At 32.0% G+C, this 19,295-nt stretch overlaps 1 protein-coding gene across 1 annotated transcript in view; it reads right to left on the reverse strand.

The window, feature by feature from the left end:
• Window positions 1-19,295, reverse strand: part of LOC137926134 (uncharacterized) — a 110,904-nt gene that overhangs the window by 11,302 nt on the left and 80,307 nt on the right. The window contains exon 3 of the mRNA XM_068769664.1: window positions 13,451-13,840. Within this exon, the coding sequence (XP_068625765.1) occupies window positions 13,451-13,840 (390 nt within the window). The remainder of the gene's footprint in view (window positions 1-13,450; window positions 13,841-19,295) is intronic.

Here is a 19,295-nt window from a genome sequence, read left to right on the forward strand (position 1 = left end):
AAAAATAAGGGTTGATCGTAGAGGGGTGAAAATTTATGGTTGTATGTATTTCTTCAAAATTTTTTTAAGTGTGAACAACCTTTATCACTAAGAGGTATAGAAAATAGATAGTAGTCAATCCTCAGACCTACTGAATACGCATATTAAATTTGGTAAAAATCAGTCAAGCCGTTTCAGAGGAGTTCAAGTTCGAACACCGTGACACGAGAATTTTATATATTAGATTTAAATAATATGTCTGTATGTATAAAATTATGATTTTATAACTGTTATAGAATCGTCATGAGCTATAAAGTCAACGTATCGCTTTTTATACTGTATATCAACCTTTTTTATTACCATATCGAGCGGTTAGGGAAAGAAATAAAAAAACCTTGTCTATGGGACGTTCAATTAAGATGCCTGATGAAATAATAATGTCACAGATTGTAAATATTTAATTATTAATTAAATTAGCATGCTATGTTTAAAATAGCTGTTATATTTTAATAGCTATAATTATATTATTAGCGGGACCGGAAAGTAATGTCGCTTTTTGAAGTTAAATTCACACGACTACATTTTTAACAAGTTTTTATTTCTAATCAACAATATATTCACCTTCGTCGTCAACCTTTTGCCGTCTAGTATACAAAATCAATACCGGAGCGGTGAGAAATCAATCGGTTTTTCTGTAAAATATGTCGACACAAACGACATTACTTTCCGATCCCCCTTATATATATATATATATATATATATATATATATATATATATATATACACTCAAGTAAGAAAAAGGGTTAAAAATTTAGTATTATTATATATTAAAATTAATTATTGTTTCCTATATATCTGTCGCATTTCCATAAAAATAAACAAAAAGAGAAAAAAGTTCCAAAAAAAGTCGCTTCTTAATTAGTACTAATTTTCACTGTGCGTCGTTAGATTTTCGAGGTTGCGTTGTTTTGGGTTCGAGTCTTTAATTTTTTTTAATTTTCTTTTTTTTCAAAAGATGGCAACACTTGTTTCTAATTGCGCCATGCCATCAAAACTATATGTTAAACTATGAGTTCCAATTTTGAATAAATGAATTTCTTTTTTTTATAATAGAGTCAAAATGTACTAAACTTTTAAAGATTTATTTGGAAGAGGTTATTTAAAAGAATATCTTTATTGTCTCCTATCTGTTATAATTATGTTACAAGATGTCTTTGTTGATTTGTCAACCTTCCTGGTATAGATGGTCGTTAGAGATACAAAAAAAAGGGTTTTTATTATGGCTCCTTTATCTTTAAATCCAGTATTTGTTTTACTTTTATCAAAACAGATGTTAAAATTAGAAAATATACAAATACACCTATCCCTCGATTTACACGGTACTTGTTTTACACGTTTTCGCTTTTACACGGTTTTCCAAATAAGTTTTTTTGTTGTTTTAATAACCGATTTTAATACCATTTCTCATAATGTAAATATTTCTGCTTCAAACATCGAATCGGCACAAATAACTTCGAGTGATGAAAGTGAATTCGAACCTTCGATTCCGAAAAAAAGAATGGGAGTAATTTTAGACAGTGATAAAGGAGAATAAAACACCTTCGGTTTTAATTTTTGTTCTTCTGTTTAATGTATTGTAATTAAAAAAAAAACAGTGTTTCCGTAATATATTAAATATTTTAACTTGTCAATGCATTATATTTTTATTTTTGTGCACAACTAAAAATATTGAAAAATAAAATCACAACTGTTAAATAGCAATATTATGCATTTTCTGCAAGCTTTTCGATTTACACGGTTTTGACTTGAAAATTTTTAATTTTCGATTTACACGTTTTTCTCAGGAACGTATCTACCGTGTAAATCGGGGGATAGGTGTATATTAATTATTATATAAACAATAGATTTAGCAGGATTATGGAGGAAGAAGATGGCTTTATTATATATTAGGGGGACTGGAAAGTAATATCGCTTTCTTAAGTTAAATTCACACGACAACATTTTTAACAAGTTTTTATTTCTAATCAACAATATATTCATCTTCGTCATCAACATTTTGCCGTCTAGTATACAAATCAATGCCGGAGTGGTAACAAATATTTCGTTTTTTTTTTGTAGATATCGACAGAAACGATATTACTTTCCGCTTCCTCTAATGTTCATATATATATTTATTAAAATTGCTCTTTTTTGAGTTGTTTATTAAATAAAAAACATAAAATATAATAAATAATTGTTATTATTATATCTGTTTTATCTTTATTCTCACCGATGTTTAAAATGAACGCCACCATTACGAACACAAGCTCACGCACTTGTTCCCCTAACATAAAACGTGCTAACTCGCTTCCTATTTATTAAGAAAATGGTTAAGAAATATTTATTAGACCTATGATTATATATCTAGTTATTCATTTTTTTCCTCTGGTTCTTTATTCTTTCAGAAGCAAGTGCGATACAAGTTACTTTGATGTATATGTTTAATACTATCTATGCCGAAGCTAAGCGTGGAATTTTACAAAAAAATAGTGCCTTTAATTTTTTTTTCGTTAAAGAATTGTTTTGAAATAAATGTAGCCTATGTTACACTCGGTGTTTGGCACTGGTCGATCTAACATATGAGGATGCCCCGTGGAGGGGTGAAACACGTGTAGAGTAGATTAACGGTGGTAGTTGTGTTTCGCATTGTTTGCCGCACGCGCATTTATCAGCGGACTGGCGGGCGGTGCACTTTGTTGCACGACTACTGCTGCATAGCGGAACTAGCTATATAGTAGTCCCTTTCTTAATTAGCCTATGTTATTCCTTATTACATCAGCTACCTGCCAGTATAAGTCCAGCCAAAATCGGTTGAGCCATTTCAGAGATTAGCCGGAACAAACGGACTATCTATATGCACAAAAATATCTAATCCCCAAGCTTTTAGTCCGAAGAAATAGTAAATGCTAGAAACGCAATAGCGTCTAGCACCAATCGAATATATCCAGTAGCGATTAGCCGGAAGATATAGACAGACATACAAAAATTAAAAACAAAAGTAATTTTAGTATATGTACTGTATATATATTCATATGCGTGTAGTAAAAAAACAATATTTTACCAACAATTTTATTTATTTGTATTGATTGTATTTATATTTATATGTTATACTGTATTTATTGAAAGCATATATGAATAAATGTATAATATATACATATGTATATTTAATCTATATATACACAATAACTACACATTATTTATACTTCAACTGTTACCATACTATAGTTGTCTGTAAGAGATTGCCTCGTGTGAAAAAACCGCCCATTGTATTATCTTTACTATTATGCAAGTATATATTTATTCTAGAGTGTTCAATAAAGAATATTAAATACAAAAATAGTTTGAATTACTTTAAATTTTTCTCCAAAAAGACAGTTTACGATTTAATTTATAAATTATGCGAATAGCTCTGCATTATGAAATAATATACAATATAATATAGTATACAATAATAGTGTTGACAGAAAATTATCCATTCATTGCATCACACATCCTGTACAATTACAGTTTTATATTTTATGGTAATGTTGCAATACTAATTTTTTTTTATTTACATGTGACAATTCCCATATGCAATATCGAAACGCCATTAAAATATAAACATAAAAACATTCATTTTGCAAAAAAAATCCTTATTTAAACGTAATAGACTTTTGGGATAAAAAAAACACCCGCAGAAAAATGTTTTAGATGCGTTCAGAAATATACATAAATAAAACTTTAATATCATGTCAACGTATAAATGTACAGCAAGGACTGGGCCTCCTCCCAAAGATCACCATGAAGACAGTAAAAAATTTGGCCATTTGTTAACAAATTTTGCATGTACAATTTACTGTATGAATGTATCATAAAAATGATACTTTAATTAATCAAAATTAGTGATAGCTTACAGAACAGAAAGGTGATCATCATTGGTAAACTTATGATCGGTAAATGAACAATTGCCAAGACAGGCATATGGAGTGATAGCAGGCTCTAGCGCGAAATGTATAGCCTTCGGTACTTTAAGGTTGTAAAGAAGAGGATAAGTAAATACAGTGTAGAATGTACTCCCACAAGGAGGTACCAGGTCTCAACTGGTTTTATTGGAAGGTTATGGATCATCGGAAAAGGTTCTATATCATTCCCTTAACCCTTTCGATACTGCAGTACAATAGTGTGTCAGAACTAAAATTGAAATTATATTTATTTCTTACTTCAGGCGTGTGAATGGACAGTAATACCCCGCTTTACGCGAGGGATACGTTCCAAAACAAAATCGCGTTAACTGAAATTCGCGTATAACGAGGTTTATGATACAACATAGTCAAAAATTATTACAAAAAAAATACAAATCATTTTAATCAATCACTTTAATTCTAGGAACACTTTATGCAATATATACTCTTTGTTTTTTAGGGAAAAATACATCTATTGACTTTTGGGTAACGTTTTGTTTACGTTCTTGTAAAATACGTTCATAACACCCAACACTGTTTTTAATTGTTTGACAGATGGTCAAGACGCCATAGAGAAGTTGATGACTACATTATATTTATACGCACTCTTTCGCGTAATTCGTGGCATTTGAGCGCGAAATTTCCAATTCGCGTTATAGTGAAACCGCGTTTAACGGGGTCGCGTAAAGCGGGGTATTACTGTACTTATTTGTGCAAATGATAATAAAAATATAATTTTTCACTAAGATTTTTTTTATAAAAAACTTTAAATTCGATATGGGATTATATGCTCCATTGGTCTAGTAGAATTGTAAATTTCTGTCTCATAAGTCCTTAAAATGTCCTTAAAATAAATATTTTACCTATGACATTTTTATTGCAAACTGCTTATTAATTTGACGTAGCAGTCTCTCACCACAATTCAGTGTTATGTCCAGATGTTTGATGGGACATATACAATGCGATTAAAATAAGAATAGGACGGGCTCTCGGCTAACTTCACTCATATAAGTACGGTCAGCATTAAATATATAAAATAAAAAAATAATAGTTATTGTTTTTGTTGATTGTTTAATTTGTTCTACAATGAGCAAAAGAGGTAGTGTTTTACATCGGCGAGCTCGAGAGATTATCACCAATGTTGATAAGTACTTCGAGGAAGAGAAAAAACGTGCCATTATGTTGTTGGATCAGTTAAAACAAGCAAGAATTGTACCAGGGCCAGATGGCAATATTCATATATCGCGTGATGTATTTGGAAGTTTCATTAAGCATTTGGAAACTGCTTCGAAGGTAACCGAGCGAGTGACTTTAGCCCCTGGTATTATTTTTTAACATTGCTTTTTTTGCACACTATACCAAGTTCCCGTTGTGACGTCACAACATGGCGCTAGGCCGGTCCTATTCTTATTTTAATCGCATTGTATATTCCTACAGGTAAGGGTTAAGCAATGTCATATAGATCCAAGATATGGTCACTTACGACGGACCTTATAGTCACAAGAACAACCAGAGAGCAGTGGAGAGGGCTATGCTCGGAGTTACGCTGCGAGAAAGGTGAAGACCCACAGGATCCAAGATTAACAATGTAGCTCCAAGAATTGCCTGTCTGGAGTGGCAGTAAGAGGGGTATATCGCTCGTGCGATTGATGGCTGTTATCACCGAAAGATCCCCCACTAGATGGATGACTTAGTTGTCACCGAAAGCCCCCCCCACTAAATGGATGACTTAGTTGTCACCGAAAGTCCCCCCCCACTAGATGGATGACTTAGTTGTCACCGAAAGTTCACCCCACTAAATGGATGACTTAGTTGTCAACGAAAGTCCCCCCCACTAGATGGATGACTTAGTTATCACCGAAAGTCCCCCCACTAGATGGATGAATTAGTTGTCACCGAAAGTCCCCCCCCACTAGATGGATGGCTTAGTTGTCACCGAAAGTTCCCCCACTAGATCATGTCATGGGAAGTCGCTGGATGTGGACAGCCTAGGATTGGACATCCTGGGGATTTTTGGGGGAAGGCTTTGTCTTGAAATTGGTGTCCATCTGCTGCAAAGAATCTCAAATATCTCTAAAAACAACGCCTGAACTGTCGCATAAGACTCTAAAAGCAGGCGGTGTAAGGCCTTGCTGTAGTAAATATAGATGACATGATAATGAACTCCCATAAAAAAAGTAAAACCGGTAACCCATGAAGAAAAAAAACCATAAAAGAATAAAAAAAAATCACAAACTGACCTCCTATCGCACCGACAGTGCGAGATCGTGAATGGCCTATAGTTAAAATAGCCGAACTTTTTCCTTAGGGCTCCGATGTTGGCCCGGCAGTTGTCGTGCGCCCTACAGCATCGGTCTTCCGCCCTATCGTCACCTAGCTCGCTGTACCGCTCCGCTAGCTGACCAGCACCGCACCACTTCGTCCCCGGCATTATGAAATTCTCCCTGAACGATCTTCGCGACCTGTTGTTTTGGGTTACGCGATTAGTTGGACGTGGATGATTTTTTTGGAGATGGTGCATGGTTTTGATGATATGTATAATATGTGATGAAAGTCAATGATTATATCAAGGTATAAAACATGGAGGGGATTAGTCGTTTTATTAGACAAAGCCGTATGAGGTAAAAAGGATTTTCTGTTTTGGTAGACGAAGGTACAGTCGTGGAGTGCATCAATTACAAATCTGTGCATTTGAAAGAGGAGATATATTCTGTAATGAGGATGAGTGGTGTAGGTAGACGAGAGTAGAACCCGTTGCGACTTTTTTGGTAAACTAAAGTGCAGTAGGTAGAAAGGATATAAGAGTTTTGTAGGCAATGGCATCACATGGCCAATAGTTTTGGTGCGTAAAATGTATGAAACAACGTATATAATATGTAATGAAAATCAGTGGTTGTGGTAGGCCAAGGTATTAAAAATGGAAGGATTAGCTGTTTTAGTATACAAAGCCGTATGAGGTGAATAGGATTTTCTGTTTTGGTAGACGAAGGTACAGTTGTGGTGTGCATCAGTTACTGAGGGAATATATTCCGTGACGAGGATGAATGGTGTAGGTAGACGAAAGTAGAATCCGTTGCGACTTTTTTGGTAAACTAAAGTGCAGTAGGTAGAAAGGATATAAGAGTTTTGTAGGCAATGGCATCACATGGCCAATAGTTTTGGTGCGTAAAATGTATGAAACAACGTATATAATATGTAATGAAAATCAGTGGTTGTGGTAGGTCAAGGTATTAAAAATGGAAGGATTAGCTGTTTTAGTAGACAAAGCCGTAAGAGATGGAGAGAATCTACTGTTTTGGTAGACCAAAAAGTCCGTGGTAGATAAAAGATTTAATCTGTGGTGTGGATCAATTATAAATATGTAGATTTGAAAGAGAGGATATATTCCGTGGTGAGGATTAGTGGTGTAGGTAGCAACTGTAAATGTTTTAGGTAGACTAAAGTGTACTAGGTAGAAAGGATATAATAATTTTGGTAAATATTTAGTAAAACTTGATTAAATAATAGTTTTGATACGTAAAATGTTTAATACAAGATATATATAATATGTGATGAAAATCAGTGATTATATCAAGGTATAAACTATGGAGGGTATAAGTCGTTTTAGTAGACAAAGCCGTAAGAGTTGACGATCTATAGTTTTGGTAGACGAAGATATGTACAGAAGATTTAATCCGTTGTGTGGATCAATTATTTTAGTAAATTATTGTACATTTCATGATAAGGATAACTACTTTTGGTAGACCAAAGTATAATCTTTGTTAAAGTCCAATGGTTTTGGTCAACTAAGATATCCATTATGAAAATCAATAATTTTACTAGTTTAATAAACCGTTGAGAGGATAAGTACTTTTGGTAGATCATGATATATTCCGTGGTGAGAATGAGTGGTGCAAGTAGACAAAGGTAGAATCCGTTGCAACTGTTAATGTTTTTGGTAGACTAAAGTGTAGTAGGTAGAAAGGATACAATAGTTTTGGTGGACCGAGATCAAGGATATAGGCGAAGGTGTTAAAATTCAATAATGAATATGCCAAAGACAGTTAACAATGTGTTAGTAAATGAAATGAATTGGACGATTTGATGAATTATTTTAATTTAATTTTAGACCAGTAAGATTATAATTTTAAAAAAAGTGTCAACACTAGTCATATTTAAAAAAATAAAACAGATAATATAAGAACTTTGACACACGTGTTATATAAATATAGACATAATATATTCTTTAAAAAAATTAAATAATCGATAACTTTATACTATATGTAATCGATATGACTTAAAATTTGTTTAAAAAAAGTTACAATTCCATTTACCGCTATATATTTTATTTGAGTATAATTAAATACATCGATATACAGGATGTTTTGTTTATCGGTATAAAACCTTTAACCATCTTTCGATCACGGGCGTGAATTCACGCCTGAATATACGCCGAGTGACGTCTTTGATTTTTCTTTTTTTTAATTAGATATCAAAACCTATATTTCTTACTGTAATACAATTGCAAGTACTTATTGAAAGGGTAAATGTATAGCTCATATATTAGTGAAAAGGTTTATAAAGGCTTCGATACTTGAGTCAAAATAATTACAATAATATTTAAGAATTAAAAATGAGACAGTTTTATTGTCACAAGATAAAAATAATTTATCAAATCGTAGAGTATTCAACGGTGATGGAATATTGTAAAATGTTTTTCAAGCGTATCCCAATTGCAGTGAAGAATCAAATAGAATAGTAGCAGAGAAAAAGACAGCTTAGTCTATATCTGCCGTTGAGTCTATGTTGTTTTGCTAAATATAGATGACAGCTTTACAAAAGATATATGCTTTCATTCTCTTTTCTTTTAACATAAGTACACCTATCCCCCGATTTACACGGTAGATACGTTCCTGAGAAAAATGTATAAATCGAAAATTAAAAATTTTCAAGACAAAACCGTGTAAATCGATAAACTTGCAGAAAATGCACGATTTTGCTATTTAACAGTTGTGATTTTTTTCCAATAATTATAGGTGTACACAGAAATAAAAAAATGCCTTGACAAGTTAAAATATTTAATATATTACGGAAAAACTGTTTTTTTTTTAAATTTAATTACAATACTTTAAACAGAAGAAAAAAAAGAAATTACTGTCATTCTTTGTTTCGGAATATAGTTTCGAATTCACTTTCATCACTCGAAGTTATTTGTGCCGATTCGATGTTTGAAGCAGAAATATTTACATTATGAGAGATGGTAATAAAATCGGTTATTAAAACAAAAAATAACTTTTTTGGAAAACCGTGTAAAAGCGAAAACGTGTAAATCAAGTACCGTGTAAATCGGGGGATAGGTGTATATATTTATATATTACAATTAAGAGATTGTCATGTATTGTATTTTATTATCTGTAGAGATAAACTTCGAATTCTGTGATAAAACCTTCACACGTTGTAAATTAAATATATAAGATTCATCCGCGTACTATAATATCACACTGCGATCGCAAGCCAGTCTGTATTCTCCCATATATATCTTTGGTGGAGGCCTATACCTTACAGTAGGTGTATATGGGCTGAAATAATATTATATGTATTACGTGAAATTTTGTAAATAAAAATTTATTCTACAATCTATTCGGATAATATCTATGAAGAACATGCGAAATAAATCGACCGAAAAAACATATTGACTAAGTTTTGATATCTTATATGCAGTATTAATAGTGTATTATATATATATATTATTGTTGGGTTTCGACATAAAACAAGCACATTTAGTTAATTATTTAATGTTAAGAAATCAAATATGTGACATTTGTAAAATGTCCGTTGATGGTAGATGCAAAAGATCGTCTTTTTTTAGAAGCCGGTGAAAGACGCCGTGCGTTCCGATACACGCACTCAAGTACAAATAAAAAGTGTCACGTTCGGATACAATATCGAACACACACACACACACACATATATATATATATATATATATATATATATATATATATATATATATATATAACCTCCTTTTTTAGATGGCGTCTCGCTCTCCTATCTGAATCTATAACAGGGAATTGTCTTACCAAATAATTTTATAAGCATTTTATTTTCAAAATTTTTCTTCCTTCTTTAGATTATGTTCATATGTCACCTTCTATCTGTCACATTTCTTATAACTTTTTTTATTTTTATTATTATATTTGTACATCTTAGCTGTTAAAATTTGTTTTTTTTTTTTATTACTATATGACAGGTATTTATTATTATTACTCGATCTTAGATTTTATGACTTTATTTGTGATCTCGCAGTATTGTAGGAATCTGTGGATGTATCCTGCACTGCTATTCAGGAAGGCAATGCTGCCAATTACTACCTTCCTTCTTAGCTAGATCTCTATATCTCTGTGGTTGTGTGTGGGACTCTGTGTTTGGCACTAATCGGTGTAACATAACTCCTGAAGATGCCCCGTGGAGGGGTAAAACACGTGTTGAGTGATTTGGCGGTGGCGGTTGTGTGATTCGCATTGTTTGCCGCATGCGCATTTATCAGCGGGCTGGCGGGCGGTGCATTTTATTGCACGACTACCACTGCATGTGCGGAAGTGGCTAAATATTGGTCCTTTTAACTTAGGATGGACTTCCGCAAGGTAACGCATGATTCCATTAAATATCTCTATATCTGTTCGTATAGCATTGCATAAGGAAGAGCAGGTAAAACAGAATCAGAGGTAAGGAGAACGGCAAAAGAATCAAGATCACCGACGTAGCTCGAAGGATTGTTAGTTTAAAGTGATTACCGAGTGGCGACCACGTTCCAGTAGGCACGGAGTGGGTACAACTCCCACCACGTGGACCAACGAGAAGTCGATGTGGGCAACGCAAGATTGATCATCGTACGATCTTTATGAAGTCCTATGCCTTGATGACCTCCATAGGTTTAAAAGAAGAAGGCAGTTACTTGCACCACGGTCTCGTCCACCCCTGGGTTACAGAATCAGAGAGTCTATTATTGAATTTAAACCTCCTCAGGTACTCAGGGAATCCTTCGTGCTCTGTGAACATCTGGACCAGAATCGTATCCAGGTCCAACTATAGGTCGACTAGACGTCCGGGAAAAATATCCTCGTTTCCAAAGTCTTACATATACCTCCTGTTCCATTAGTCGAGTCTACCTTCTGAGTTGACGCTTGACGAACAGAAACAGGAACTTTTATATTGTGATCCTCTTTTTTTGTTCAGGGCCGTGTTCTTGCCTAATGACCCGCCTTCTGATGGATTGAACACGCATCTACCACCACCACACACCCACCATGTTTTAATGTTATTCTCTATATCTCTCTTTAATAATATCTAATTTTACTATTAACGCTAAGGGATGGAGGATTTTCGATCTTTCAACAGTTTGATGGGCGAACCGAGATTCGCCAATAGGGCTGTGCCCGGTATTCCGGGATCCGGAATCCCGGACGATTTTTGTCCGTTATTAAAAACCGGTATTTATACAAAAATACCGGTATTTCGGTATTACATTAGTTGATAAAAGTTGAACTTATGCACAATATAAATGTAATTTAAAATAATATTAATAAGTTACAAGAATTTTTTTTTAAGATAAAAAAAAATTCATTGTATAAAATCTATATCAGGCACATTTATTTACAAAATGTACATGATTTCTGAATGACAATAATGCCGACAAGTGTAGAATTAGAAGGAGCTTTTTCGGCGTTTATGTTTTTAAGAGCATACTTATAAACAAAACGTAAGTTATTGATATTATTTCATAAAAAAAATAATTTAAATATATTTTTTGCATTTTTAATTACATAACGACATATGAGCCTATTGTATGTAAAATGTAATAAAGAATTTTATATGTACTTTTTTTACTTGCACGTTATTTTTGTATCTATTTACTCCAACTGTCTATGTAATATAATAAATAATGTCTACTCTTTTCAGAACAATATTTATTGGATTTCATATATTTGTTAACAAGTCAATATAACAACCGAGGTAAGTAAAAAATTACTAGTATTTTTTTATTAATAATACCGGTTTAAATACCGGTATTCCGATATTTCAAATATCAATTACAATACCGAACTAAAATCTAAATTAGATTAAAATTAGATTTTAGTTCGGTATTGTAAGCCCTAGTTGCCAAGTAAGAGACAGTTTGGCCGTATCCCGTACACTAACATTGTATTAGCACTTATTATAAAATAGTAATTTTTAATAATATCATTAATAATTATAATTGGAGACATAAAAATAATAATTCTGTACTAATTTTAAAATAAGGAATTTGATAATTTCGTTAATGTCGCAATAATATAACCAATGACGTTTAGTAAAATGAATTTAATTTATATATTTTAAATTCTGTTTAAAATAAATATATATGCTATACGGATTTCCCTTGAGATTATTTGCCTAAATAATAATCGATTAAAAGTAACAATGATGTCATGTAATTTGATATTTTACCGAAAAAGTTTTTAGGTTAGTTTTTACGTGACATTTAATATTCTTTTTTTTATCATTGAATTATAAATATAAGCTGATTTGTAATATTTTGACGATTATATACACGTAACAATATATTTATGTTCATTCATGATATATGTTTGACAGTTTATCAAAGTTTCTTATTCATAAAAAAAATAATTACGATGCACGGAAAATGCAGATTAAAAATATTATAATATTTATTTATATGTGACGTAAAATATTACACAGTTTTATTAGACATTTGCGCAAATTTTGTATAATTTTAAAAATAATAATTTCAGAATTATATCATATTAATTTACATCACTTATTTAATTGGTGGTTTAAAATAAAAAAGTTGTTTCTCAACTTTTATAGATATTACAACAAGATACGTTAATATATATAAGTAAATTAGTATATGTTTTATTTAATTTTTTTTATGATTTCTTTATTATTTTGCGTACGGTCGATGATTGAACTATCTACACAGTTACATTTATTCTGTTTGTTAGTCACAAAATGACTTAAAAATAGAGAAAGAGTGAAGGAAGAGGTCATTGCATTGATGTGGCCTGTGAAATAAATTGTATCCAATCCAGAGTGAATACGATTGATAATAATGAGCACAGATAAAAAAGGGTGCATTCATTAACTTGTCAAAGTGAATATATATTTTATGAAGTCACACGTTTTTATCTAATCTTATTTTTCAAGGTCGTCTCGATTTTAAATAAATTTAATATTAATTATCTGTGGGAATTTATGCAGTAAAAATGTAATATAAATTTTTTCATTTGACTGTATATCATTTTTACGTAAATATAGACAAAAACTTTTCGAATAAATTTGTTTAAAATAAAATTAATTGATTTAATATATGTATTATTATGTTTCAAATTACGTTTCATATATATAATGATAGAAATAAATTGAAAAACGTGTAACTTTATAATTTATTTTAATTTACATACGTAGCTAAAATAAATAAAATAGGAAAATAATAAAAAAATGATGTATACCTTGTAAGAGCTTGTTCTCCAATTTTATTTTTATTCGTCATCATGTAAGTCAATTCTTCATGCCTTTCTATGCATTCTATTTTTAATCTGTCATAATCCAACCAAACAGCAATATCTGGCGGCAATTTTTCATTTTCTTTTAACAATCTCAACGTCATATTTCCAAAATGGCGGTAAAATCTCTCGTTTTCAACGTCCGTGTCTTTTTCTAGAATTTTATATGTCTGCTCTTCTAATGCTAGTTTTAATTCTTTTCTTAATGTTTTTAAAAAATTTCTTGTTGTTTTTACATCCGCTAAATATTCGCAGTCTTGGATGACGCCATTTGGCGTGTATATGACTTGAACAAGATGGCGGCCATCTGTCAGCTGACGAAGTTTTATCCCGCCACTGTAACAATTAAAAAGTAATTATTAATTATTATTGTTTTCCATTAATTATACAAGTGGATTGGTTATAGTTGTAAAAGTTGGTTAAATAATACGTGTAGTAATGTTTAGGTTTAGATTTGCGGGGGCTGACTAGCTCTCATTTAATTTAAATAAAAAAATCAATGGTTTTAGAAATATTAAATGCGTAATGATAATATATTTTAAAATTAATTATTAGTTCCCTGCAGATTTTGTATTGTAAGAAGTTATCCCTTGTCGGGTTCCGATACAAAAAAGTAATGTTACATATTTCAGAGTGATCACTTTATATATGTTGATTTGAGAAAAGGAGGAACCTTTTAGGCCTTTTGCTGACAAAAGTTCTGTACATTCATCCTTTTAAAGTTTTAATACCATAGCAGTGTAAAAAACTGTAATTTCATAAAAAATTTAGAAATCAAACTGTGATATCTAAGGAGTGAAGGAAGGTGTAAAGAAAGACAAGGATGAGAGATATTATGAAGGAAGAAAAATTACGCGTAATATAATATATGAATAATGATAGAATAAAATAGACATTAAACATGAAAAACTTATTAAAAGTATTGGTGAACAAGAGGTTAAAAAATATCATATAACCTATCACCCTGTAGATATCGCTACCAACGAATATATCTCTAGGTTTTAAACACGTACTACTTCCAGAAATATAGTATTAAGTACAGATATATTAAGCCATTGATTATAAAATTAAATTTATGAGTATATGAGTTGAGAAATGTAAAGTATTTTTTATATATAATTTTTAAATGTAATTATTTTCGCAACTGTATCAAAGATCGTGCTATTTTTAAATAATAAATAATACTTAACAAAGTGGATTGAAGTCCGTCGGGGTTTATAAAGTACCTATTAGTTTACACCCCTGTGTATAGTCCACGCGGTCTCGGTGAGGGAGGACGGGATAGCTTTATGCGGAAGTGAAACAGTAACTTTATTAAAATATATTATTAGGTACTGTGGGTTCTGACTCGGAATGGAACACCAAGTTCACAAGGAGTCCTTTATTCACAAATAAAATGGTCACCCTACTTTAACACAAAGTATACTTTCGCTTAGTCCAAACTACGCTTCCGAATCGCTCAAGAAATTACTGTTCAAATAACTTACTAAATAGACACTTTGTATCACTGATCGTAGATCTTAATCATATAACTCGAAAAACAATACTGGACTGTTGATATGGGGAGTACACCTATTTATACTACGGATAAGGTTCTGGGAAGTTCGAGATAGTACTCGGTTATAATTTCCGAGAATCGAAAATCTATAAATAACTTCAAGGTCACGCGTGTTCACGGCTATTCTTGATCCTAGGATTCCGTGTTTGTTGTTTAGAGGGTTCTGTAACTCGTGCTTTGTAACAATATTTACAAATGAAATTATTGTGTATATTTGCGTCCCGGGTTGGCTGTCTGGCCTTTCTGGCTTATATAGCCTCTTCTGACTCAGGGTCCAAATCCACGAGCTAATTTAAAAAAAAAACAATTTGAAAAAATTTAAAAAAAAAACTTATTGATATCAACTCCATTTTTTAAGAAAAGCGTGAACCTTTTCTCCGAAGATATTTTAACTGAATCTATATCGAAGTTTGGATAGAAGGTTGGGATTGCCATATTTGTGTAAGGATCTATAGACTTTATATGTTTGCGATGAAATGCATTGAAAGCTTCGAGTAATACTATGATCGTTTTACTAGATTTTATGTGTGTGTTTGGCGAGAGTGTGTGTGCGCCATCGTGCGTCAATGGCGGAGTCGTCGTGAGAGAGTGAGAGCTATACTTCCGGATTCATCCGTCTCTTTCATACAAGCGCCGTTCAGAAATCACCTTACACTTTGTTTACCAATTATAACATATAGTATTTTTTTGTTTAATGTATATATACAGACATACATGTATATATATATATATATGCATATATATATATAAGTGTGTGTGTGTGTGTGTAATTATAGAAATTTATAGGTTCGATTCGTACAAAAAAATTACAAATATTTCATAACATTTTTGCTGTTCACTTTTGCATAAACACGTTCCTATGTTAACTAAATCAAAAGTTCCGACTTACGAGGGTTGAGTGTAACAGATATATTTATTTGTTGGCGCGTTGTCGCCCAATTGAATACGTCACTTTGACATTCGGCCAATTGTTGGCGGGAAACGCACATGTCAAATTGACGTTTGCTGAATGCGAACTAACAAGATGTATTTAATGGAATCAGGCGTTACTTCGCGGAAGTCCATCCTAAGTAAGAAAAGTGCAATATTTAGCCACTTCCGCACATGCAGTGGTAGTCGTGCAATGAAATGCACCGCCCGCCAGCCCGCTGATGAACAATGCGAATCACACAACCGCCACCGTCAAATTACTCAACACGTGTTTCACCCCTCCACGGGGCATCTTCTGCACTCATCTCTGCATCATTGCACGACTACCACTGCATGTTCGGAAGTGGCTAAATATTGGTCCTTTTCTTACTTAACAAGATGTGTTTGAGCTGATTTATTTCTCGCTCGATGTTTTTTATGTGATGGATCTTCACGTTTGTTCATCATTGTTAGATTCCAGGACTTGAGAAACTCGCTTTTAGTAACAACTATATAATGTATAACATAGATTTTGACGTTTTGTTCGCATGTGTTCCAAGACTAAAAAAGATAATAAGAGACACATTCTCCCTTTCAGTTTTATAGTGTATATATAAAAAATTATGTATTTAATTTTCTATCTATACATTAGTTTATATAAATAAAAAAAAATCATTCATGTTTTTTATTATAGATAAATCATCTGAAACGATGACAAAGTCTATGATACATGCTTGCCTAGAAGATACCAATTCTCTCTTGACGCCAAGACTCCTCAGTTATATCTAGCTCGAAACAAAGAAGGTAGATTGTTCCAAACCTTGGCTGTTCACTATAGTGGTATCAAAACGGTTAGTTTCATATATATGCCCATATATATATGTCTGTCTCTATGTCCTTAATATAATAGTAAACTATATATTTGATCATGTGATGATCTTCAGCAAAGTTGTTGTACATGAGCTTGCGAAGGTTTGTAAGCTAGTACGACTAATTTTCGACAGATGGCGCCACTGTTATTCCAACGAATTTCATATATTGCCGTGATATATGTTGATTTGAATTAAAACGAATACAGCGTACGAATGATGACGTTACAAATTATGGGGAAAATGAAAATTAATGTAAATTGTGAATTTCATTTTCGGCACATATAATTAAAATAAAAACATTTTTTTTTTGTCAAATTCCAAGCGAATGAAACCGCAGAGCTTAACTAGTATAATATAAATATATATTTTATTTCCTAACTTTTGTGTTTTTAGTGTTTTTTTTTTAAATTCACTCTATTTAATGACTTACACTTATGTCGGCAACTGTACCAATGGACACAGTACCACTGTAAATGCAACTGTATCAAATTGCAATGCGACTATCCAACGAACCGCGAATGGGGTTGGGGTACAGCACCATTATCTTTGACAGTAATTAGGATGGAATACCAACATCCTTATATCATAAACCTATTTGTTTTATCGATGTAACTTAATAAATAAAAGGAAGAAAATAAAATAAAAATCGTATAATAAATTTTTAATAATGAAAACAAAAAAAAAAGATGATGTAACAAGAATGAAATTTATCAAGGACTCTGTGTTTGGCACTAATCGGTGTAACATAACACCTGAAGATGCTTCGTGGAGGTGTAAAACACGAGTTGAGTGATTTAACGGTGGCAATTGTGTGATTCGCATTGTTTGCCGCAGAAGTCCATCCTAAGTAAGAAAAGGACCAATATTTTAGCAATAAGAGTAGGAATATATATAAACATATACATTTATATCTAATACATAAAATTCTCGTGTTCGAACTTGAACTCCTCTGAAACGGCTTGACTGATTTTTACCAAATTTTATATGCGTATTCAGTAGGTCTGAGAATCGGCTACTATCTATTTTCTATACTCCTAAGTGATAAAGGTTGTTCACACTTAAAAAAAAAAATTTATTTTATTAACGAAATTTTTTGTTTTTATTTTTTTATGATACAGCCTACAAGAAACATACAACCATAAATTTTCACCCCTCTACGATCAACCCTTATTTTTTATTTGTAAATTAAAATATCAATTTTTTTTGCAAAACAACGTTTGCGGGATCAGCTAGTATGAATATAAATGAATGTGTATCTCTGTGTCTGTATTTGATAGCTTTTAAAACATTTATCCGACCATTTAGCCCTTAAAATTTTCTAATTTAAGTGATATACACAGGAAGGTTGTTGAATTTTTTTTTATTTTTCTTTATCATTCTATATAAGAAATATCGGCATTTTGTTTTTAATTTTTAATTACACAAATAACACAACAACGCGTCACTAGGTATACTCAGTGGTACCAACTAATATATAATTGAGTATTCCAAATTGTATTGTTTTTAGCTGTATTTACCTATAAGAGAAAATTGTGTAAGAAAAATTATAAAAAATTACAAAACGCTGTCGTGCCTCGCAGCTGGGAGAAGAAAGATCCGTATCAAATAGCGGCAACCCTCTCCCAACTGTCTGCGTTTAGTAAAAGCGAAAAAAAATATTGTAAAAAAACACAAGCGATACAAATTAGAATTAATAAAAAAGGTACACTCAGTGTTAAATAAAAAAGATATATGAAATAAAATAAAAGAAATAATCATTATCTATAATGTTTTAATAGTGTTTTTGAGAAATGTGAGATCTCTGGGGGATATGCACTTACAGGGGATAGGGCATAACAAATTGAAAATATCAGTTCAAAGGGTACTTGATTTGATAATGCGATTTGCTACTCAAAACCAGAGACGGATATTTCTTTGGTATCTATGATTTTTATGGATCCTTTTTTTGATATCTTTTTAGGTAGTATTTACAACAATTATATGTTTGTATTTGGATTTAAACTTTCTCGAGTGGCGGCCACAAGCCTTTAAGAACTAAGACCTTTTTTTAAGGCCGCCCTATCAAGATTTGGATCCACTGTCTCGTCTTCTCCCGGACCGCCTATTTTGTAATATATACACCAATACCTCGCCTTGCGTCGTTACGTTTTGTGTTTTTTCGAAGTTGCGTCGCTGCTTAATTAGAACTAATTTTCACTGTGCGTCGTTAGATTTTCGAGGTTGCGTTGTTTTGGGTTCGAGTCTTTATTTTTTTTATGAAATTTTCTTTTTTTTCTTAAAGATGGCAACACTTTTGTTTTTAATTTCGCCATGCCACCAAAACTCAGGGATTCCTTTTCTAACTAAAAATTAACGTAATTTGAATATAGTTTTATTTTTACTTTGTTTTGCTAATTTTAGAGTTCAGTTTTAATTACGTAGTGTATTCTGCTTTTTTTAAAAGAGAATTATA

Source organism: Battus philenor, unplaced genomic scaffold (assembly GCF_028537555.1).
Source record: "Battus philenor isolate CCGP_79_NKW_IND1 unplaced genomic scaffold, ilBatPhil1.0.hap1 SCAF_29, whole genome shotgun sequence".
Lineage (NCBI taxonomy): Eukaryota > Metazoa > Arthropoda > Insecta > Lepidoptera > Papilionidae > Battus > Battus philenor.